This window comes from Calonectris borealis, chromosome 1, assembly GCF_964195595.1.
Source record: "Calonectris borealis chromosome 1, bCalBor7.hap1.2, whole genome shotgun sequence".
NCBI lineage: Eukaryota > Metazoa > Chordata > Aves > Procellariiformes > Procellariidae > Calonectris > Calonectris borealis.
This window is the reverse complement of record NC_134312.1, coordinates 22926295-22950613: the sequence shown is the minus strand read 5'-3', so window position 1 is coordinate 22950613 and position 24319 is coordinate 22926295. Positions and strand designations below refer to the sequence as shown.

Genomic DNA, 24319 nt, shown 5'->3' with positions numbered 1-24319 from the left:
CGCCCAGGGCCGCCCCCGCCGCCGCCTCTCCCCGCGCCGCGGCTCGTCGCGCTCGCATGACGTCGGTGGCGCCGTGCGCGGCGGCCCGCGCTGAGGGAAGGAGGTGGCTGAGGCGTCCCGCTCCCGGCGGGGCCGGGGGAGCCGGCGCAGGTACGGCAGGGGCGGTGGGGAGCGCTGGGGCGGGCCCGCGGGGTCCCCCTGGCAGGAGAAGGGTGGAAGGGGCCGGGGGTGGCGGGGCAGCCCCGCGGGGTGCGGGGTTATGCAGGGGAGGGTGCTAACGCTGTCAGCGTGCCCTGGCTGGGGCAGGAGCGGGCTGGCAGGCGTTTCTCGGGGGTGGAAGGGCTGGGCCCAGCTTGATCCTTAGGGTAAGGCCCCGCCGCCGGGAGCTCCTCCGGGGAGGTGCTGGCACCCCCTGCCCCTTTTCGGTGGGTGCTTCGGAGCCGCCCCAGGGACGGCCGGTTGTCGTGCAGGCCAGCCCTGCGCTGCCCGGCACCATCAGCACCCGCATCTTCTTGCCCACATCTTCTCCCCCGCTCTCTGCGTGGCCCCGTGGCTTCTGCTGAGGGCACTGCGCAGTGGGAGGGAGGTGGCGGATGTCTCCTGAGAAAAGCTAGAGTGGTAAAGCTTTTGGAGCTTGTATTAGATCAGGATAACCTTCTCTGTTCCATTTCAGTCTGCCGAGCAAAATCAGGCATCTGGAATTAAGCTTGCCCCACCATCGCTTTGCTTGTGATCAAAGTCATAGTGTTATTTTTATAGTTCTTGTCCTAAATATATGCTAGGTCAGTTTTCTTCTCTCTCATTTTGGGCTGTCTCAGTTTAAGTTAAAGCATACTCATCAACTTCTCATACACGAGAAGTTACGAGTGTTTCTTCCTTTTCCTGATATTTTTCAGGTCTTCGCATGAAACCAGAGACCTAGGCTGTAACTGCTGTAACCTGACAATTTCATTTGAAATGGAGAGCATTACACAGTTGTTCAATGATTTGTGTGAAGCACACTTGACAGGTTTGCCATGGAAAGTCCACCTGGGCAGGCGGAAGATCAGCAAGAGAAGAGCTAAGCAAAATCTGAAACGGGTTGCTTACAATGCCCTGTTCGTAAACCTTTTTCAGGATGAGGCTCATAAGCTGCAATCAAACATTTCCAGGCTTCCAGTGAAAAACAAAATTTTGATGCTGTCTTTCAACTTGAGAGTTGGTGGCCTAGGTGCTCAAGCAGATAGACTGGAGAATCTTGTGGAGGAACTGGAAACAGCTGAATGCTTACCATTTACTGAAGTTAATTCTGTCTTGGATCTCTTAGTACAGCTTGCTGGAACAGGTCCTCCTCAGCTCGTACCGCAAAAAAAGGACTATTTTCTGAACAACAAATATGTTGGGAGAAATGTCAAATATCAGGGTTATGATTATTATGATGTAAGTGTATTTGAAGCTGATATACAATCTTTAATAACAAACGAAGAATGTCAGTTCAACGACACAATTCAGAAGACGCTTCAGATAATGGAGGCTGCACCTGGCACTGGACTCCCTGCCATAGGGTTGTTCTCACAGAACTATCCTGCTGGTGACAAGTTTGAGAAGGAAACACGGGTCTCGCTCTTCGGTGCTCTTGTCCATAGCCGTACATATGATATGGACATCAAGTTGGATTTACCACCAGTGCCCGACAATGCAGATTTGTCTGGACTTGCAATTAAAGTATGGTATAATTTGTTTGGACTTAAGAGTGTATGCATGCTTTCAATATGCCACTTTGAAACTGCAGTTTAAAATATAGGTAGTTGTTTAATTTGTAATAGAAGCATACAGCGTTGGAATTTAAGATGGAGCAGGGATCCTTTTCTTTGCTGAGAACCAGATAAACTTTTTGGATACAGAGATGTATGATAATGAAAACCTTGGTCTTGTCCTGTAAGTGTGTAAAAAACCATCATGTGGCCATAGGCTTTGTGAAGTTAAGCCATCAGCTGTATCTGTGCCTTCCCTGCCCTAGTAATCTTTTGCTTGCATTTTTGTATATTTTTGAATATTCAATATTGAACTTCTTTGCATTGTTGCTTACTTGTTACTGTTCAGCCTGACTGCATAAGCATTCCTGTCTGAATGTGTATGTTTTGCTGTTCAGGTTACATTACCTAACTTGTTGTATTTTCTTCTTGGCTTGTTGTATCTTAAAACATTTTTTTCAATTATTATATTTCATTGAACCTCCTAGTTCCCACTGTCCTTTTACCTTTTCAGTGTGTACAGTTTCTACTGTATCTTTTTTCCCCTTTTGCTGTCCGTTCCATTTATTTTTGCTATGTTTTATTCTCATAGAGGTACTAGATAAACTTGTTGGTTTTTTTCCTTTCTTTCCATTTTCACTGTGTGTATGTAGGTGTTTTATACTTCTGTACTTTTAATCCTCATTTTGTTACCTCTGCTTAACATATGGATAGCTCTTGCACTTCCCTTAACTCAGAGTCTTAATTGAAACTTGAAGGCAGACACATTAAAAAAGAAAACCCCTGTGCCATTCAATGTGCACATATGGATGTAAGTTGTAACTTAGGGGAGGCAGAACCTTCTTGAGTAAGTGCTGTACTCTTTCCATCAGACTGGAAAATGCACGATTTCTTGAAGAACGTGCTGCTTTTTATGTGGATGTGATTGTCTTTTACTAAAATTGAGTACTGTTCTGCATATACAACTCCTGTTGAGTGGGAGTTGAGGATGTGGCGTATACACTGTTTGGACACCGGCAGATTTCCTGCATGTGAATAAGCATAAGGGAACAAACTATGTTAGTCCTACTTAACAAAATGTTTACAAATTTGAAGAATTAGGGCCTGGGTCATTTGCTCAAATGAAATACTGAGCAGTATGATTTTATTAGTGTTACATATTGTTGAATATCCTCAGATTCTCCATTTGTAGAACGATATGCTTACAAAGGAGTAAGTTTCAAGTTTAACACCAACAAACTTTTGTTGATTTTTTGTTCACCATTATTTTGATGGTGATTGTTGTTTTATGTATAGGCATTAATACCCATAGAGACTTATCAAATGAAAAGAGTGCTTACAGGAAGAACTTAAAATAGATATAAAGGGAGGGTGGACAACACAGATTGAGTCATGTAGAGTCACTTGATCACAAATGATAACAGAACATCTTCTTTATTAGCATATGTTTCTTCAGTAAAATGTTTTAATGTATAACATTTGAACTCTCTCTGACAGGTTCCCCAAAGTATAGACCAGTCAGAAGATGAGGGATTCCAGTCAGCGTCCAATCTGACTCCTGATTCTCAGTCAGAGCCGAGCATGACTCCAGACATAGACTTGTGGGATGCAGTGCTTACATATGGACCCAGCAAACGAAGATGTTGGGAAAGAATTGGATAGTATGTGTCTGATGTTACTGGCAAACTTACTATGCATCATATGCAAATGTATGAAGGTGCATTTCATCTTAGTTCCAAATGACCTCAGTATAAGTAGTGAAATGTGCATATTTATTTCACAGAATTCAGTTTACTGCATTAATGACTGAGAAAGGAATAAAGATTGTGCAGTTTCAGTAAACTAGTTTCTAGGTTGCAGCTGTTTCATAGGAAGAGATAAAACAAAATAATCTTTGTCAAAAACACCGAAAGGATTATGGGAACACTTGCTGTTTGTGTGAAATGCAACGTTTTTCTAACTAATCTGACTTCTTATGCACTGTGCAATTTATCTCACTCTAAAATGATTCTGTATTTTCAGTTTCAAAAGAGAAAGTAGTAGTTGTAGAGCACTAGAATAATTAAACCTGTATCTCCCAGTATTGTACAGTATTGTATTCCTTTTCCCTGTCTGTCATCAAAACAGAAATTATTATAACAGATTTCTTGATGGTGTAGTTAGACTTGTAATTCTTTTGGCTGTTGAGTAGAAGATGCATCTTCTGAGAGAAGGCTCTATATAGCCCTGTTAAAGCTTCCTAGCTTCCCTAAAATGGAAGGGAAAAAAAAAAGGCAGGTATGGCAGGTATCTTCCTTACGTTCCTGATGGACAGTGGTGTGCCTGATTCTTGGAGAAACTTTGCTCTGTATGTTTTCTGTAATTTTAAGTAATAATCTGGTGATGCGTCTGTTGCAGTGTTACACAGTGTTTTTTAAACTCTAAGCCTGAGAAGCTCAGAAACTCAGAAGTTTCCTGATCTGATTTTTCAAAGCCACCATAGCACACTCGATCTTTGTTCCTAGTACAAGACAGTTTTTCTTGCTACCGTTTGGACTGTAAGGATCTTAGAGTCAAATATAGACCATAAGCCTGACAGCTTTCATGTAATACATGCTACTAGAATTCAGAATTTTTGGAAGAATTGGAAGGAGAAACTGTTTTGGAGGGGATAGTAATCCTCACTGGAAAGAGCTAAAATGTGTTAATATAAGTCATTATAGCATTTTGAGCATAGTGCTCTTTAACATATCTGAATATTAGTATTGCAGGACTCTGGAAATCTGGTATATATTGACCTCATTTTCCTAATGTAAAAACTGTGTCAGGGAAGGCCACAAAAGAAGTTGGTAATTCTCTGTCAAGGTTTCTGTCTCTGAACTGATGTTCAAATTATCTACCCATTTCTTCACTCTACTGAGTTTGGGCTACAGTTTCATTGACTGAATGCACATTCCCTTGGAAATGTACTATATTACTAGTAGCTTTTTCTGTGGTCAATACTGGCTGTGTAAAATTCTGAAATGCCTTTTTGTCTTTAGGAGATATATTTCGTTCTTTTCATATAATCACCTTGTAATGTTGTGTTTACTCTGACACAGCCCACCTGGTAAAAAAGAGGAACCATATCTTACTGAAGCTGGGAGAGAAGCTTTTGACAAATTTTACAAACTTCGAGAAGGGGAATTGCAACTGTTTAGTAATACTGTACTTCAGCTTCCACAGCTTGTGCTAATGAAGGAGCCTGAACTAGTTAAGGATGTCTTGAATGTCCTCATTGGTGTGGTATCTACTACATTTTCACTCAATCAGGTATGGAAGATTTTTAACTGCGCTTCTTAGTTGCATCTTTTTCTTTTTTTCTTTGTAGAGGTTTCCTCTTCAATACATTTATTTCTTGTGAGATCTTCCAGTTATGGATACTGTTGAAAAGTTGAATGTGACCTAATGGCAATAAGGCAGTATTTATATATTGCAATAATGATGTTATTGCAATAGGCTAAGAGTATTTGTAGTCCTCTAAGTGAAAATAGGTTTTTAAATACATGAAAATAGATGTGTAAATAGTTTTGTAGATTGGATTTTCTTTAAGGAATTAGATAATGAGTCTTATTCTGTATACTTGAAAATACCATTCATACTCCTGAAATTTTGCTACAGTTTAATATATTTATCATACTGTCCTAGCTATATAGTCTCAGTCACCAGAGTATCTAAACTGAAAGTTTGTCTGCTGTTATTTTTGTGTGTAAATGTTTGCTATTTTAAATCAGAATACAGCTATGAAATATTTGAATCGGCCTTTTCTTTTCCTCCCTATATCCTTTTAGGCTGCTCAGACATTTGTCATAAAGGAGGGGGTATATGTATCTGGAACTTCACCAGAGACAATGCACAACCTACTCTCGGAAGTTGCAGAGTATGGAACCTATTACACACGACTAAGTCGTTTTTCTCTTCAGCCAGTTTTAGATTCTTCGTACAGCAAAGGACTTGTGTTTCAGGTAAAACAATTGTATTAAATCATCTAGATTTAATGGGCCAATTATCTTAGGTAGAGAAGGTAACTTTGATTTCATGTAAAGCTGGAATTTCTGCATTCTGCAAAACTGCAAAGCATTTGAAGTGTAATGCTGCTCATCCCAGGTTGGCAATGAACTGTGTTTAAATCACAGCTCTGTGTGCTTAGGGCTTCCTTCCACTGAAACACATGGTGAAAGGTCTTCATTACCTGAAGTGTGATTTGTTCAGTTATGTTGTTCTGTTGAGGACTAAAGGAATATCATTTTTAGATGTTTTAAAACATTAATTATTTATACATGAAGGTGTGTAAAACTAAAATACAAGAACTTTCTTAATATGGTATGTATATATATAATATATATATTTTTAAAAAATAAAAACTGAAATAGAGAAATACGATATTTAATAGCTTTAATTACTTTTTCTCAGCTCAGAATTAAGTGCAAATTTTCCCTGCCAGTCCTCTGTATATTATGCTGAACTGTGTGTGCACTGTGTAATATCAGGTGATTTAATCTCTTTCTAATGCATAGAATTAAGTTACGATTGGTTATGAAAATGTATTCCTTCTGAATAATTGATTTACAGCAACGTTAATAGAAATTGAATAAGAAGCTCTCTCTCCTTGTCTTGTTAGAAAAAGTTGTAGACGAGTTTTTTCCAGTATCCAAATTAGGCACAAAAGTAAGGAAATGGGTTTCCCTAGGTTCACATTATAGCTGTTTAGAGAACGAGGAGGTCCTGAAAGGGCAATTCAAAGAAGCTGAACCAAGATGCTTTATTATACTGTGCGTGGGTACAAGCTCCGTGCATTGGATGTGTAAAGAGTATAGAGGAGTCATCTGGCTAATTTGAATGTCTGAAGTTGCATGAACTCTTATTTTCCCCTTACTTTGCTATGCAAGTCCCTCTTACCTGCATATGCAAATTATTTTAGTAAAAGGTTTGTTTTCATGCTGATGCAATTGATGTGAGACATAGACTATTAACAGCTTTAACATTAAGACTTCAAATATTTTCTGTTGATACTAGGCATTCACAAGTGGGCTGAGAAAGTATCTTCAGTATTACCGAGCCTGTGTTTTGTCAACACCTCCTACTTTAAGCCTTCTAACAATCAGCTTTCTCTTCAGAAAATTAGGTCGTCAGTTGAGGTAAGAGAATAATATTAAATATTTAAGCTTTTCATAGCAGAAAAAAAGGAATCTATTTCTTCATATACACTAAAAGAGACAATATTATACGGGCATTCTTACACAGTCTTTCAGTATTTTGCCTCTATTTTAACAGAAAAGATCCAGAAGATCCTAGGGAAAACATGTAAGGTCTTTATATGCAGTTTCTTTGTTATCCCTGTTATCATTCAGCTGATACAGTAGCGTTGTTGTATGATATTCAGCTTTAGCAAAATTCATTACTGTGATCTCAGAGACTTCTGGCTGAAATTGTTACATATGTTTTAATATTGGTTCCTAGGTATTTAGCTGAACTTTGTGGCATAGGAACAACAGCGCTGGGGATCAGTGGTGGAGCTGGTGCTTCATTTCCTACGGTGATAATTAATTTGATGTTTTTATGTTTGGTTTGCATTACAATGTTAATATTCTTCAAAATTAGGTAGGATTTTACATAAAATATTTAGTGTTGGTGTCTCTGCTACCAAAGAGATGACCTTGGACCTCCAGTTAGAATGCCATGATCCTTTCTCCAAACATTTTAAGATTTGGAATTTTGTCCTGTGTTTTCAATTCCTAAAGTAAACAAAGAACCCAAAATAAGCCTTAGAGTGCAATTCATTCTAAAGGAGATGTTTGTAGCAAGTCAAATGAATCCAACTCTAAACATACCTGTTTCCCTCTGGTGACTATAAAGTGAGCTTGAGGTAACTAGCTCAGATAAAGCGATCTTAACCGCAGGTAGCTAGAGGAAGTGAGATGAATCCTGCCTTCTGTGTCTAGTGAAACATGTAAAGCTGTGTATTTATGAGTCTTTTGTTACTGAAGTTGTAGTGGAATTTGTTGCCTAATACTAGAATATTTTTCAATTTTTTTAGGGTGTTAAATTACTTTCATATCTGTACAAAGAGGCTCTCAACAACTGTAGCAATGAGCATTATCCAGTTCTTCTGTCTTTGTTGAAGACGAGCTGTGAACCATACACAAGGTGCGTCCATACTGTTCTCTGCATAATTGTGTTTAAGAGCAGTTCTGAATTAGTAATCTGGTGAGTAACTCTGCTAATTTAACAATGGTTTTTAACATTTTCAGAAAAATACAAGATGTGGCTGTATTTGCCACATATTAATACATATTAAAATTAATTCATTTTGCTGAATCCTTCTTTCCCTCTCTTTTCCAGCTCAGTAACAACATAAGGGTTTTATGTGTGACTCGATTAGGAAATAAATACATGTAAATAAGACTGCTTTCTTGCTGCTGGTCCTGGAAATTCATACTGGAATATAAGACTCTAATAAACTTCTATTTTTTTTTTATTCTCATACCTGTAGTAAAATCCTGAAACTGGCAACTAACAGGTTTCTCTTGGTGTTGCACAAACTGGGAAAGTTCATGCTTATTTCCACTGTCTTTTTCTTGTGGACTTTTCAGTAAGCAAAAATGAAAAAAAAAATCTGTTGTTCATTAAGTAGATGTAACTAACTGACAACAGGAAGTAGAGTTCCTTGGATTGCAACAGTTTTGTTAAGCAGTGCACATTAACTTAGAAATTGTTAGTTTATAGACTTCTGAAGAGATGCTAATTTTTTAAAAATAGCTATTTATAGGAATTACAGCTGTAGTCCATCATCAGTTTACAATGATACTTATTAGATGTAATGATACTAGAAAGAGAAAACCAAAATCTGTCAAAATGCTCTAAATTTAAGATTCCTCCCATGGCCACCCTTCTTGTTTTTTCTTCCTTCTACATAAAATGTTCTTCAGAGAAATTTCATTTCAGATTTACCAGGAGACTCACTGAAATATCTTCACAGCTCCTGCCCTGCAATTTATAGAAGGTAGTCAGATTTCTGAAATGGATGTCGTGGCATCACAAGGAACCTAAAAATATGAAAGTGTGCTTACTAGTAGGTGATGCTTAACAGCATTGACTCCTAAATTTGTTGCAGATCTCTAGCGAAACATCAATCATACAGAACCAGGGCTGCCGTGGAAGGGGGCCTCCATTATCTGCAGAAAGTGTTATCCCACTCATTTATTAACCTGAAAGAAATTAAATAATAGAAGTTGTTGCTCAAATAAATCATAGAAACATCAGATTTAACACTTTAAAAGTTCTTAACTTTTTACTTACAACCTTAAAACTGAACGGTGGTTCCTGTGCTAAATGCTTCCTGTTTGTTACACTGACCCAACGTCTAGAAACAGTGTTAGTATTGCAACTAATAAGAAAAGAAAAGAAAAGATTAGCTTCAAGGTGCTCCAAGCCTTTTCATCTATAGCTTGAGATAATTGTGTTTGTTTATTTATTCAAAAGTTTGGTTTCACACAGAGGAAATATGAAAAAGCATGAATAAATATTCCAAAATAGTAGTTCTCATTATTGCATGTATATTAAAAATGTCTCTAGGTCCGGGGAAAAAGTGCTTAATATTGCATTTTTGTTTTATACCTTTTCAGTTTCTCCCTGCTAAAGTTACCTGTCTTTAAAATAAATTCTTCTTGCTTATCTCTCCCTATGCTTTTGATGTGCTGCAAAGATTTCTAGAAATTTTTAATATATACTTAGTAAATTAATATACAGAAATAAAAAGATTGTTGTAATTAAGGCAATGTTCTTTCATCTTAACTAATTATCACTGAACTGTTCTATATAAAGATGGTTTCTTTTAAGAAAAATGTAGAGACATAATCCTGTGTGTATCTTTAAATATCAGTGCAACAGCACTTAATTTCTGTTTTTTATCCTGCCTATAGGTTGTGTGTTTTGATGTTTTAAAGAATATACTTACTGTTTGATTATAATAAAGTTGAGAAGGTGAGAGGATTGATTTTCAATATTGCGCAACTATTTTTTTTTTTAGATTTATCTATGATTGGGTATACAGTGGTGTATTCAGAGATGTTTATGGAGAATTTATGATCCAGGTGAATGAGGATTATCTTTGTTTTAGAGGTACAGTATGTATATGGAACATTCCTAATTTATATAATTTGTGCTCTTAATTAAAAAATTAAAAATATATACTTCCATCTTTCTGTTTGATATGTAGATAAACATTACTGGACTCATGGTTATGTTTTGATTTCAAAAGAAGTAGAAGATTGTGTCCCTGTATTTCTTAAACATATTGCTAATGATGTATACATATGCGGGAAAACCATAAACTTGCTGAAATTGTGCTGTCCTAGGGTAAGTTTTGGTTTGGTTCCTTCCTATTACATTGAGAAAATCATGTCTCTTTAGAGCAAGTTTCTAGGTTTTTAGTAAGTTTGCTCCTTTATTGAAAACTGGTATTGCATAAGTAGGGTGTTGATTCATGGAAGGCAATTACTTGCTCTGAGATACTTGTGAGCTGATTATCTACTCTGATTGCTAACACCTCACTGCAGAAATACAAATTTTTAACAGCATCAAATTTATCGTATATTTCTTATTTTCCTTTGTATTGAAAGCAGAAATGTTTTAGGCTTCCAAGCAAGTGCCTTCCATTTTTCACACAACTCACACTACTATTTTTTGGTTTAAAGATGCCTCATTTACCAGGTCTTGACTCAGTTCTACATAGCTCTTGTATTATCAGCTCTATTACTGCATTTTCATGAAGTGCTTAAATAGTTCTGTTTATTCATATTTTGGAGAACGAGTCTTGTCCTTGATAAGAAAAGCATGTTAAACTATATTGTGTCTTCCCTCTTCTCTATATATGTCTAACAATGAAACAACCACAGAGGTTTTAAAGTCTATAGGCGCTCTTTCCCAAGTAACTAGTATTCTCTTTCTTTTTAAGATCAGAGCTGCCCAGTCTTGACAGAGCTGAGCAGCTCAGTATCAGATATCTGATATCAGGCAGAAGCCTAATATCGCAAGTGAGATGACCCTCTGCTAGTTCTCCTGAGTCTGCTCTGATAAGCATTCTCAAACCATGACTCAGATGTGCCAGTAGTACTGGGTTTTTTATAAAACAGTGTCAGCCATCATTGCCATTATAAATTACAGCTTTATCAGTCACTAACACAGCATCTTAATAGATGGAACATTCCCCCAAGATGTGCAGCACCCAGGTTCAATCATCTTCCATCTGCTGAGAGTGCCAGTCACATTTCATCCCTTTCCATGATAATGCCGAAACAGCTGGCTCTTCCTTTTTGCTTAAGCTAACACAATCCCAGGAACACAGCTCTGGGCATCCCATCTTCTGGCTTTTACCAGTAGACTGGGGAATCCAGTGTGAGCACGCTTGTGTGCTCTTTTTTTTTTTTTTAAAGCTCGCTTACCTGTTTTCTGCAGTGAGTAGAACAGCTTCAGAGCTTTAGCAATGTTGAGGTGGAGCAGAAGGACCTGATACTTGGCTTAGAGAATAGGTACTCCGTGATGTGCACTGGCCGTATTTTTGAGAGTTATGTCTTGTGTAGAGTTCTCTCCTTGTGTGTGTTAGTTATGTTCCAGACAGTTCCTATTAAGTGGGGATCTGTGGGGGATATAAGCGAACAAAAACTAACTTTTGATAGGAGAGATGCATTCAGCGCTGAGTTACTCAGGCTCAGTTAATTTGGATATTCAGAAAAGCAAAATTTTAGGCATTTAGAACATGAGTAGTGTAAAAGTATGTCTCAGATTTTAGATTCCTGTCCAATTCAGTGGGAAAGAGGAGACCCTGAGAGTTTGACCTGTGATCCAAGTTCTAGAACATTATATCTCTGTCTCCTACTTTGAATGATATAAATGCTAAAACCGATGATACTAATAAAAATTTTAGATCCTGTGTGGAGTCTTGTTTCAGTATCTTGAAGCATTGCTAAGTTATTTTACAATTTTAAAAATGTATTTAAAAGGAAATTTCTCATTTTTCAGCATTATATATGTTGGTCAGATATACCTGTTCCCCGGATTTCAGTTATTTTTTCACTTGAGGAGCTGAAAGAAATAGAGAGAGATTGTGCAGTGTATGTAGGTCGGATGGAAAGAATTGCCCGATACAGTTCCATAAGCAAGGAGGAAAAGGTAAATGAATAAAAGAATAAAGACCTTATTGTTGGGATTTTTTTCTTAATACTCATTTTTTATTTTTGTTATAACTTTGAAAGAATTGGTATTTAAGGTCAGAATTTCTTCATTGGTCAGTTGCTCAATTCATTGAATTGTTATCGCAGCAAATAAACTTATTTAATATAGTTTTTAAAAGTATAGATGCTGTGTTGTCATTTGTTGGCATTTTCATATATTAAAGGAGTTTTGGACTTCCATCTTAGTTCTTTGCAGCAGCAGATTTGCCCTCCTACTGAAAAGTACTGAAAAGATTGTTAGATTCTAATTTAACAAATGTAACAAGCTAATTAGTAACCAGATAAGACTCTTTTTGTAATTTGCATAGCTAATTGTTTTTTCAGACCTCTTTTGGTTATAGAGAGACTTCTGTCTTTCAGATGCCATCAATATAGCATATATATATATCAAACAGATTTGGTTTGTTCTGAGGTCTGGAGTATTAACTTTCAATATTAGTTTATAGACTCTCCATTTAATTAATTACTTTATTAATATTTCTGTACTGTAATCATAGATTAGTAACCATTATAAAGTGTGCACCACCTGTCTTTGCAACAGTGTATTTTCAAGTCTAACATAATAGAAAAAATTCCCACCTGTTTTTGTTTGTTTGGGGTTTTTTTAGGATTTGCGCATGGAAATAGCCAAACAAGAATTAATTGTTCATGCTCGAGAAACTGCTAGCAAAGTACTAAAAGCCATTAATGGTAAGTTGCAGTGGTATTTCGTATGTTTTCTAGTGTGTTTGTTAATGTAAACTATCAATATCTTTACTTTAATACAGATCGGCAAATATCAGAACGAATGGCTTTGGATGCAAAGAAACGGGAACAGTTTCAGAAACTGAAAGAGCAATTTGCAAAAGACCAAGAGGTATTTCTGAATGTGTTTCTAAAGCCAACTGTATTTCCTAGGCAAATAATTGAAAGAATATCTTGATTTACTGTACTGAAGTAGAATGAATAGCTCATGGGGTACAAATAAGAACTTCTTGCAGATGTGTGTGTTACAGCTGGTATTGAGAGTGGCTTTTAAAAAGTGTTAAATATTTATGCAGCGTCGCCTTGCAATAAAGCAAGAGGAGATTGATGATGATTTCAGCTATGCCCGAGAGCTCAGAGAGAGAGAAAAAAGACTGAAAGCTTTAGAAGAAGAACTGGAAAAAAAGGCAAGGTAAATGTATCTGAGTAGTCTCCCAAAGCTTAGATACTCCAAAACGATCATAAAGACTTCAGGAAAAATTATTGTATATTAAAATTGTATGATACTAGCAGTTCCCAGACATTGCTCTACAAGGGTAATGTTTGCAGTTAAAAGATGGATGTAAGGATTTTTGGTAATCTATGAGCAATTTTGTCATTTAGGAATGGTTAATGGCCCAAAAATCTGGGACCCACTGGTTTGCACCAACCCTATTCAGTCTGGTTTTTGTTATGATCAGGATTTCAGGAAAAAATTTAACTACGTCTTACAATTAAAAGCTGAGCCCGCAGCAAAAATGGTCACATGTATGTCAAAGCAAAAGTAAAAAGCAGACAGAGGAGTTAGATTGATAATTATTTGAATTGCTCTTGTTGTGCCTCTATTTATATTTCACTTTCTTCTGTTATATCTAAAAATACTTAAGATAAATGAGTGACCTACTAAGAATAGTTATAGAAATACATACTGACTAAGAATACAGTCCTGTTTTCTCCACCTGTTTATTCTCTGTGATTGAAGCCTCTGGCTTCTACTTTTAAAAAATTACTTCTCAGTTCTGAAGTGCTAAAAGTTCTTATTCTTTAGAAGGTAAGATGAAAATCAGTATGCGAAAATCTGTAACTTAGCTTTATTTTTGCCTTCATTTAGGCAGGAATTAATTGACCATTATAGCAAACTTTCTGATGATGCAGCCCGTAGGGAACAAAGAGCATTGTGGAAAATCCAGCGACACAAGTTGGAAACAGCCCGTCTTAAGTTTCTGTTAGAAGATCAAAAACGCATCGAGGTATCTTCTGAAAAGGCTTAAGAAATGTAATTTAGAAAATTTGGTACTTGGTACTTAAAGGCTTTTGGTTTTGTCATTGTTACTTATAGGAAATGCTTGAAAAACTTCCAGATGGAAACTACAGGAGAAAATTAGATATTATTCCTTATAAACAGTGCCAGTTGGCTTTAGATAAAAGCCCTGTTGTGAAAGATCCACATTCACAGGTGAGTTTATTTTCTTACATAAACTCCAGGTTGCTGTTCCAAGTTTCTCTCAAGGGAGTTCATTTCATGGTTCATTTCAGTTCAGTAAACACAAGGTTCACTGTAACAGCAGGGTGAGTAGTTATCACATTATTTGTAGTACACCTGAAAAATTGGAAAATTTTAAATCTTACTTGTAATAAAGTGGTGCCCTAATAAGTAGCTTGATTATGTGACTAGCCATACAGTGTAATAATTATTTCTTTTTTAGGTGTCTTCTATGAAACCTCTGTGTTCTAATGAAACAGTTGGCAGAAAAGAATCTGAGCCTGGACTGGAATATGCTACTTCTGCTGACAAAGCACTGCCCATGCCAGAGCCGACAAATAATAATGCTGATCAGCATTTTCAGCCTAACGCTGCAGGATCTGAAAGCAGTCTCCAAAGTTCAGAGAAAGCATGCAGTCCCCTACACAGTGCTGATTCCTTGCCCGAATCCAATGTGAATATAGAAGATTTCTTATCAAAGCCACAAAATGAACAACCTGTTGCCATTAGCGTACAAGGATCTTTGCTAGATGAAGCATTCCGAAATATTAATTCGGATCTTTCTGAGACTTCTCAAGTAAGTGAAAATCAGCCTGTCTTGAGAGGAGCGCTGGAAGGAGAAGACAATGCACCATTGCATCAGCAAAATGAGTATGATTTTAATACCGTTCTCAGACCATCTGCAGCTTGGCAGGGACATGTTAGAGTTGGAGAAAATGTATTTGATGTGGAGTACAGAAGACCTCGGTGGAATGTTCATGGACATGCATCCGATGCCAACATTAGAGTGGGAGAATATGTACCTCATGAGGACGCTTACCAGCCACATTCAAGTCCTTATGGGCATTCTTCAGACTCCCATATAAAAATCAGCAGCTATGTTTCTGACGTTGAATCTAGCCAACCCCGATGGAATATTCATGGGCATGTTTCTGAAGCTCATATTAAAATTGGGGAATATGCTTCAGAGGTAGAGTCCTCAAGGCCTAGGTGGAACATTCATGGACATGCTTCGGAAGCCAATATTAAGATCGGAGAGTATGTGTCAAATGTAGCTCCTACAAGGCCTCGATGGAACATCCATGGTCATGCATCTGATGCCAATATCAAGATTGGTGAAAACGTGTCAGAGGTGGTCTCAGCTAGACCTCGTTGGAACATCCATGGACATGCTTCACAGTCGCACATCAAAATTGGAGGACTGGTTTCAGATACAGAGCCTTTGAAATCTCGTTGGAGCCCGTTTGGTCATGCATCCCAGTCAAGCATCCAAATAGGGAAGTGGGCCCCATCTGCCGAAAATGATCCAATACCTCATCGTAAAACCATTTTGGGTCCTTCATCTGACTCCACAGTTCAGACACTTCTGTACAGTGAAGAATTATCTCCTGCTGAAGGGAGCAGAAAGGAAGCAAAAACGTCACAAGTTAAGGAAAAGACTTTACCACAGTCGCAGTCATCTGACAGTGTTTCAGTGTTTCCTGATGCTAATATTAAAGGTGACAAAAAAGAAAACACAATGGAAGAGAAACAAGAAGGTAAAATAAAATTAAGTTGATTCAGTCAGCATTTGTTTAAGGGCTCATGAAAGTAAATGTAAATGTTTATGGTCAAAATGGGTACTTATTGCTTAATTCATTGCATAACTTTTCGGATACTGTTAGAATTCAGAGGAAAGAATTTGAGCTTAGTCTTACCTCCTATATACAAGAAACAGACCATTAAGAAAATTCAAGTCTGAAACTTCGTGAAACAGGACCTCGTGTAATCTCGAGTCGAGAACACACATCTAACTGCCTGGGTGGGGCTATACGGAGGGACTGTTATTGGGGTGGTTGTTTCTGTGATAGTCTATAGAGAAATTCTAAAGAACTTTGGGAGCAAATCTGAAGTATGAACTAAGTATTATAAGCAGGTCTAAGTAAATGCTGTCTTTAATTTACTTGTAATTACAGTAATTGCAAATGTGGTCAACAAGGACCCTTCTCCAGATTCCTCACAGAGCTTACAGGTAAGAAACAAAGTAGTTGTCAAGACGACTTCCTTTTCCTTCAAAGGATTAAACACGCTAGTAGTTAAGGTAGTAAATTCTGTCCTAATCTAGTAATGACTGTAATACCATATTGGTTTTACATGTCAGAAAAGCATAGGTGAGTAAGCTCTTTTATTTTCAGTTGGAACAACTAGTCAATTACCTATAAGAACACATTGTTAAGGCAAAGCCAGCATCCCTCATAAAATTTGTCCGTTTTTTTTTGTTTAAGGCAGAAGAACCTGAAAAAGCGATTCCACAAGATACTGTGCCTCAAGAAACTTTATTTTCTGAAGCTAATGCGCCCAAGACTAAGGAGGAGGAAGGAGGAGAGGAAGATACATGGAAGAAAGAACAAGCTTATTTGAAAGCCTTATCGGATCAGTATTGTATTGAAAAATATCAAGATAGTTATGATTTGATGTGTGAGTAGAGCTGTTGGAACAGTAGATCAATAGAATATGTGATAAACTTGAGTAAGAAAGCTGAGTGCCAGAAAAAATACCTGAATTACCAGTAAATTACCAATATTATGAACTGCAGTAGCCAAACAGTTTGCTTCTAGGCACAAAGATGAGAAATACATTTTGTCACATTATGATTTTCTAACCTAGAGGGGTTTGTAGAGTTTGACAGAAACAGATTATCAAATTGCTTAAATATAATAACTTACAGCGTTTATATATTTTTAAATCTAGCAGAACTACCAGTTTCTCATCTCTTGCATCATGTGATACCAAGATCGTACACTTTTCCTGTGGATCCTATGGTACAGTCAGCAACAGATGAAACGGCTGTACAGCTGAGTGAGCTCTTATCTCTGCCAGTGCTGATGAAACGTTCTATTACTGCTCCACTTGTATCTCAGTGAGTATTTGTTAGAAATAGTGAATCCATAATTTAGCAATTAGTGTCGTGTTCTTTATTAGTTCTTTTTTGAGACAAAAGCTGCACATAGATCTGTTCTCCACCAGTGGGTGGTCCATTACTAACTAAAAAGTTCAGATTTACATTATAAGTAGTAATATAAACATGTATTTTTAAGTGTAAATTAAAAATTTCAAGGTCTATTTGAAATACAAGAGCTTGGAGGGAAGTGTTTGCTCTCAGACTCGTGGATTATGCAGCAGTGGTTTTGACACCATTGGTTTCCTTGTTCTTTTAAAAAGAAGGTGTATTATTTATAATGTTTGTGCTAGTTTTTATTTGGCAGATGAAAGGTAAGGGGGAAGAAAACGAAAAATCTTTTGATTATGTGAAAGCTCACGCATATTGATCAGGATAAATTTTCTGTTTCTATGAGAACTCCAGCTTCAAGACTGTTTTGAAGTTTAATAGAAGCTGTTCTTGTTACTATTGGGATATATAGAGAAACCACATATGTTGGGCCATTTTATTAGTATATCTAATGGTATTTTAAAGAAAAATTTTTGTTATTGTGTACAAGATTAGCTTCTGTCACGAAAACAGTTTTTCACAGATGTGTTGAAATGCTTCCTGTTTTGGAATCTACTTTCTTGTAAGTTTGGATTTCCATTTACTAATTCTGAGTCTGCTGTACTCAAAGTTTGATGCAATGTAGAAAGATGTAATTATCTAACTTCGTTTTAAACATCCAGATTGGCTACCAGAACGATCTGTATACAGATTTATATATTCAGCAAAGCAAAGTAAGCGAGCCTGAGTTGTGTGCTGGCAGAATTAGCCTATCCCTGATATGCAAGTTAAATTATTTAAAGCTAGCTTGAATACCTACACTATAGTGCAAACTGTAGTATAGACCTGCCCTCAATATCTAGTGTCAGAGCTTTACGATTAGGATATTCTTCTCAGGGATTTAATAGTCTTTCTTAATCTGTTTGTGTAGGTGACAGAGATAAGACAGAAGGCTATTGATAAAATGTTGCTCCAGGCCCAGCAGCATGTTCTAAAGATCATTATATGTAGCCAGTCTTAAAATACTTCCACAGTAATGTTCAAAACCCAGTTATCTGAAGTGGTAGGTTTTAATTCTGGTATATTCTGGATGAAGATTTTTTTTGTCTCATTTTTTTTGCTTATGTGAATATCATTCTGTCTTGGATATCAGAGTTAAGTACTGGAGCATTAATCTGATGTAGTCACAGCTGAATGCTAACATAAGGAAGGAGTTGCTTGTAAGAATAATACCTTTTATGTGTTTTTATTCTTAGTGTTTCTCTTGTGAACAAAGCAATAGTTGATTACTACTTTGTGGAATTGAATGTAGAGAAGCATTTTGAAGCACTGAGACACTTTTTGTTAATGGAAGATGGGGAATTCGCTCAGTCGCTCAGTGACCTGTTGTTTGAGAAGGTATTTGCTTTGTTGTCTTAACCCTTGGTTTTGGGTTGTCTGCTTTAGCTTGGTACCTCTGGATTAATTTGGATGGGAATAAGGGAATGGTGTGAATTAGAATCCTGGCTTCTGCTGTTTTCCTCTTTTGTGCCGTGTTGAGAAGTCTTCTAGCAAGGAACTCTGTTAACATTGTAAGGACTGCGGCAAAAGAAGGTCTTTGCTCAGAAGGGATGCCCATGCCCAAGGAAGTCCCAAGGAAGAGAGTGGTATTTCCTACTGCTAATCCCAGCAATGGAGAGAGTACAAGGGTTTGGCACACTGAGGATAATAATTTCAAACTTTGACAGAGAAGCAGCCGTGGAAGGGTATTTCACTCTTTCCTGTGAAAACTGCTGCACTATTGCTCTGTCCCCTCCCATCTGCTGGCAGCAAGGCTGGAAGAGCCTGTTGCCATTTGCTAAAACCAGTGGAAAGGCCTGTGTTGCAAAATACCTACTCTTACCTCAAATATCCTATAGAGCAGAGGGGAGAGCATCTGAAGAGAGTGCTGGGCCCTCTGATGAGATAGTATTTCCATTAGTTACCCCTGTGTTCGTGGGGAAGACAGCAAGGTAGGAGGGATAGCCTGGGTTAATATAGCTGGTTGCCAGTGGAGATACGTGGCTGTGGGATAGTTGGTGTATTTCTCTGAATCCTAAGAGTGCTTTAGACCCAACTAGGGAAAGCACTTGAGGATTTAGAACCTCGATTAATAGCTTTATTTGTAAACCTCTGAGGGTGCCGAGTTGATGAGATAGGCAGATTGGAGTCAGATAGATAACACCAGTCCTGTTGCTGGCTTTCTGCCCCACAAAAGCCTAAAGGCTGTATTCCCTGCAGTAGCAAACTGCAGCCCAACATATCAAAATAAATCAGTACAGGTATGAGATTACCTTCATGCTGTGAACAGCAAGTGGTTCAGAAGTTGCTTCTTATGCTGTTTATGCATCCCTATGGCAGAAGTAGAAACTTCCAATCAGAATGGTGGAGCAAGGCAGGATAGTCACCACTTTACCATTCTGCTTTAATTCACCTGTGTTCAGGAGCCAAGACTCTTTATTAATACTGTGTAATTAAGATTTTTTTTTTTTTACCCCTAGCTTGGATCAGGACAAACACCTGGTGAATTGCTGAATCCACTGGTTCTTAATTCTATCCTAAATAAAGCATTACAGTACAGTCTTCATGGTGACACCCAGCTTGCTTCCAATCTTTCTTTTGCCCTCAAGTACCTTCCAGAAGTGTTCAAGCCCAATGCGCCCGATGCTCTGAGTTGCTTAGAGCTAAGGTACAAGGTAAGAAAGTATGGAGAAAGGTAGTAGTACTGCAATTATACCATAGTTCTTACGTAGCATGGTAGAGTGAATATGTTCTTAATAATGGCATACCTTTAAGAATGGAGTAAAAAAATTGTGTAATGGAAATTACAGGATTTACTTAGCCTGGCCATTGCATTACATTATTAAAATACATATATTAATTTCTATGTCCCTGAAATACTTGTATCTGAAATATTCTTATAACTTCTAACACAAAAACGTAGTATGATCAGCACTGTTATTTCTTATAGGTTGACTGGCCTCTGAACATTGTCATTACTGAGAGCTGCATGAATAAATACAACAAGATATTCTCCTTTTTGCTTCAGCTGAAGCACATGGTGTGGACTCTCAAAGATGTTTGGTTTCACTTAAAACGCACTGGTAAGTGTAATAAGTGAACTAGAGAGCGTCCTGTTTAAAATGCTTTTAGCACCCTGTGCTAGACAATTGCTTATAAACAGTCATGCCAAGCTTCAAAAGCCACAATTTTTTAAAGAAACTTCCTTGGCATTTTAAACAGACTCTACTAACAGAAATCTTCGTTCCTTTAAAAATCCTCATTTTAGACAGTCTTTGAGGGTGCTGATGATAATACATTTCTATTTTTATTTTCAGCTTTAGTGAGTCGCGCATCAAATTCTGTTCAGTTTCGACAGCTCCAGCTGTATAAACATGAAATGCAGCATTTTGTGAAAGTTATTCAAGGTTACATTGCTAATCAGATTCTTCATGTTACATGGTGTGAATTTGGAAACAAACTGTCTTCTGTAGGCAACCTGGAAGAAATTCACAGAACACATGCGGAATACCTCAACAAAGCAATCTTCAGGCAAGCTACCATACTTATTTTTGCTTCAGATGTTTAAGTTAGTGGAGCTGCCAGCATAGCCTAATATATTTGTGCAGAAGTGACTTCTACCTGACATACTAAGTAGTCTTTACATATGAAAGTGTTCTTTTGTAAGGGAAACAAACTTCATGGCACGTTATGAGGTCCATACTTTGATGCTTTTCCTCAGCTACCTATCCTCTTCATTTCCCCAGACTCCTTGGAGTTGCTTCCAGCTCCTGTTCACCCTGCCTCTGCAAGCTTCAAGTCCACTCAGGACAGCTCTAACCTGAAGACTAAGGGCACGCTTGCCAGAGTTCTGTTTTTCTTTCACCCCATCCTTGTCATAGCCTTTGTAAATGAATGCTGTTTCACTCAGCATGAGTAGTGTGCACAAGTAAGCCTAGCTCAAGGATTGTAAAATGATGCTTCTATACATTATATATGCCTTCAATATATGTGCAGTGACCAGGACTGGACTTTGAAGGAACAAATATGACCTGATGCCTCTGTCCAGATTTATGAGCAGTGCAAGAGACATCTGTCTTTTAGGAATCAGAAGCTTTTAGCCCTTTGGTTACTGTATATGAGGCAGAAGGGTGGTGTGAATAAGAGGAGAGGAGCTAGAGTTTATTTGGTTTCTTCTTAAGGAGTATACACTGGAATGATAAAGTGGGGAGATGGAGGGAGAAGTGATGATAAAGAACAGAAATTATAAACAAGAAAAGAAATCTGTCCTTTCATGTCTCTCTTTTTCAGTATTAATAAGAAAAAACATGGCTAAAGCTGCTGTTTGGATATCAGGTGATGGGATGAAAGGGGATTAAAGTTTAAGGAAGCATGATAATGTTTTTAAATGTCATGTCTTTTGCAAATGCAGATGTCATTCTAGAAATCAGATACACCAATGCAAATATCAGTTTCTTGGAAGCGCAAACAAATTACGTTAGGTTTAGGCACCCTTTTTAAAATCACCATTCCGGTTGGCTGCAGTCTTGTGGATTTTTTTTTAAAGCAATCAAAGAGGAAACCTAAAGGATTGTCATCCGTTTGTATTTTTCTTCCTACAATTAATAAATTATGTTAACTACATTTCTAAAGTTGTTCTTGTTCTGTTAGGGGTCTGTTGACAGAGAAGGCAGCCCCTGTGATGAACATTATACATAGCATCTTCAGCCTCATTTTGAAGTTCCGCAGCCAGCTTATCTCTCAGTCATGGAGCTTCGATGCAGGGAAGCAAATGGCTGTTCATCCCAACTTTGGTCTGATGCAGCAGTCGTACAATACCTTCAAGTATTACTCCCACTTCTTATTCAAAGGTAAGAAATTGCATAAATTCTAGATAGACAAAAAAGTTAACTGACAACTGAAAAAATTACAAATAGGTTTTGGAAGTGTAATGTAAAAGCAGGAAGATGTTTTTAGTTAGCATGTGTTAGAAAATGTAGTTCCCAAATGAAAACTGCATTATTGTGGTTTGCAAAGATTTGCATATCCATCAATTAAAATGTCCACACAAGAAATCTAACAGATATCCCAAAGCTGACCATAAGTTTTTGCTAATTTGCAAAACAAGTGTTTGGTATTTAGCTCTGTACATGTGCTTACACTTTTCTTTTCTTTGGAATTGAATTCTGGAACTTTTTATTGGCCGCAATAAGAGATAGATACCACTTAGAAGTAATTTTAGATATATCTGCATTAGTTGAGTATTACCATTGTTATGAGATTTGAAAATTCTAATTCCCATGTTGGACTAAAGCTCAGAGAGCCTCCTAGCACTAGTTGGAGCTTATATCCAGTGCTCCAGGCAAGTGTTTTTCAACTGCATAGATCATTTGCCAAATGTTCTTTCCTTTAACATGATAAAATTTCTTCTCACTGTCAGCTTAGCCTATAATATGAAGAAATGGTTGATCTGTCTTTCCTCTTCATTTCTCTTTCAGATCTTGGTTGTGTTTTTAGTAGAAGTTACTCATCCTTCCCCTGAGTACAAAGGTGGTTCATGGGGTTTGGGTGGTTTCTTTTTTTTTTTTTTTAGAAATTCCTTAATTCCCGAAGGAAGTGCAACTGTTTTCCTTAGATCTATTTTACTAGAATATTTTCTAGTCAGACTACATTCTTCAGGAAATGAGCTGCCCTTTTTATTCTTTAAGGGTGTCCAAAAATGGTGTCACAGGAACAAAAACAGATATTTCAGGATGAGTTAGAATGGCTGCTTCCAAATTCAACAGGAAGTCAGAACACCTCTGGGAGCCACCTAAGCCCATACTACGAGATCTATGGTTGCTTCATGGACAGAGATTAATAGACCATTCCGTAAGGAAATTTGCTGAGTGACCTAGTTCTTTACACCCTCTTCATTAAGCACTACAAAACAAATGTGTGCTTGTTCATCTACACTTGTTCCTTCAGTCACCATGTATTGTAAAATGCTTTCTTTCACAACGAGTTGATCCAGAATCCATTGAAAGCCAATACAAAGTAGTCTGGACTTCAATGGCTTTGGCTCTGGCCCTAACTTCTAACTATACACTTTCCCTTCTTCCTTGCATGTTACTGCTGCTTGCTAATTCCCTTTATACTAGTGCATGGGATGTTTATGAGTTTAGGGAGTTTCTATTGCCTTTTTTCCTTTCTTACTAAGGATGTTTAGAGCAGTCAGTTTGTTCATTCATAGAGCTTGAGGGGTTTGTCCCAGGAATTTCTCTTTGGTTTTTCTTTCTCACAATGGACTTTGCTCAAGAAAACTTCAGCAGAGCTGCTTCTTTCACAGAGGTCACCAGAGGACCTAAACATGCTTCCTGGTCAGTTGACATTACGACAAGAACATAGCATCTTATTGTCAAAGCAGCTTGAGCAAGCATTTCTTTATTAGAATAATACAGCTTCACTTAGAACTGACACATAATCCTTCTCTGCCATCTTATTTGAAATACTTTGAAATTCCAGAAAAAGATACTGGACCTTTCTTATGCAAAAATAGACATTTGATTCCATTTCTGCAGTAGGCTTTTTTTTTTTTTTTTTACATGCACAGATACTGTCAAGGCTGACTTTAGAATATTAGTCTTAGTTGAAGCTTACTTTATTTTTTGTTTTTCTTCCAGTGGTAACAAAGCTTGTAAATAGAGGGTACCAACCACATTTGGAGGACTTTCTGCTGCGAATCAACTTTAATAACTACTACAAGGATAACTGAACTCTATAGAGTAGGATCACTGATAGCATGCCAAAACAGAAACAGATAAACCTATATTCTTATGATTTATAGAAGCTTATGCAAATGCCATGCAAGAGGCATTTTTCTTCAGTGAAACAACCTGCCATCTAATAGCTTGAAGAATATAACCACCACATACAGAGGATGACGCTTCTTAAAATCCACCACACCTACCAGTCTTTTGATCCTCTGAGAATTGATGTTGTCATTATTGCAAAAATAGAAAAGCTGGGTGCCTGGTCTTAACAGGAGAGAGTGCAAAACTGTATATCTGTGAATGTGTAAATGTTACATTTTCAGTGTTGTGAACTTCCTCCAATGTAAATACATGTATGTGAAATAAATGAACATACTTTCTAAAACTGTTGA

The 24319-nt window shown here is 37.5% G+C and overlaps 1 protein-coding gene across 2 annotated transcripts; it reads left to right on the top strand.

Moving 5' to 3' along the window:
- Positions 1-30: 30 nt before the first annotated feature.
- TUBGCP6 (tubulin gamma complex component 6) lies at positions 31-24319 on the top strand. Of its 2 annotated transcripts, XM_075146545.1 has the most exons (26): positions 31-150; positions 897-1704; positions 3231-3394; positions 4814-5024; positions 5543-5716; positions 6768-6889; positions 7212-7287; positions 7789-7898; positions 9781-9872; positions 9970-10109; positions 11772-11921; positions 12592-12673; positions 12751-12839; positions 13024-13139; positions 13818-13956; positions 14046-14162; positions 14413-15727; positions 16145-16200; positions 16454-16646; positions 16920-17088; positions 18414-18555; positions 19677-19871; positions 20147-20279; positions 20514-20727; positions 21847-22046; positions 23838-24319. In XM_075146545.1, the coding sequence occupies exons 2-26, from the start codon at positions 958-960 to the stop codon at positions 23927-23929; spliced, it is 5238 nt and encodes a 1745-aa protein (XP_075002646.1). In that variant the 5' UTR covers positions 31-150; positions 897-957; the 3' UTR covers positions 23930-24319. The 2 variants fall into 2 exon arrangements, with proteins under 2 accessions (XP_075002646.1, XP_075002656.1); XM_075146555.1 differs by lacking the exons at positions 31-150; positions 897-1704 and having other exon boundaries at positions 3357-3442.

Coding starts and splice junctions, on each gene's coding strand:
- TUBGCP6 (XM_075146545.1), top strand. CDS start 958: ATGGAGAGCATTACACAGTTGTTCAATGATTTGTGTGAAGCACACTTG. Junction 3,395..4,813: donor TGTTGGGAAAGAATTGGATA/GTATGTGTCTGA, acceptor ACTCTGACACAG/CCCACCTGGTAAAAAAGAGG. Junction 16,647..16,919: donor AGATAGTTATGATTTGATGT/GTGAGTAGAGCT, acceptor TTTTAAATCTAG/CAGAACTACCAGTTTCTCAT.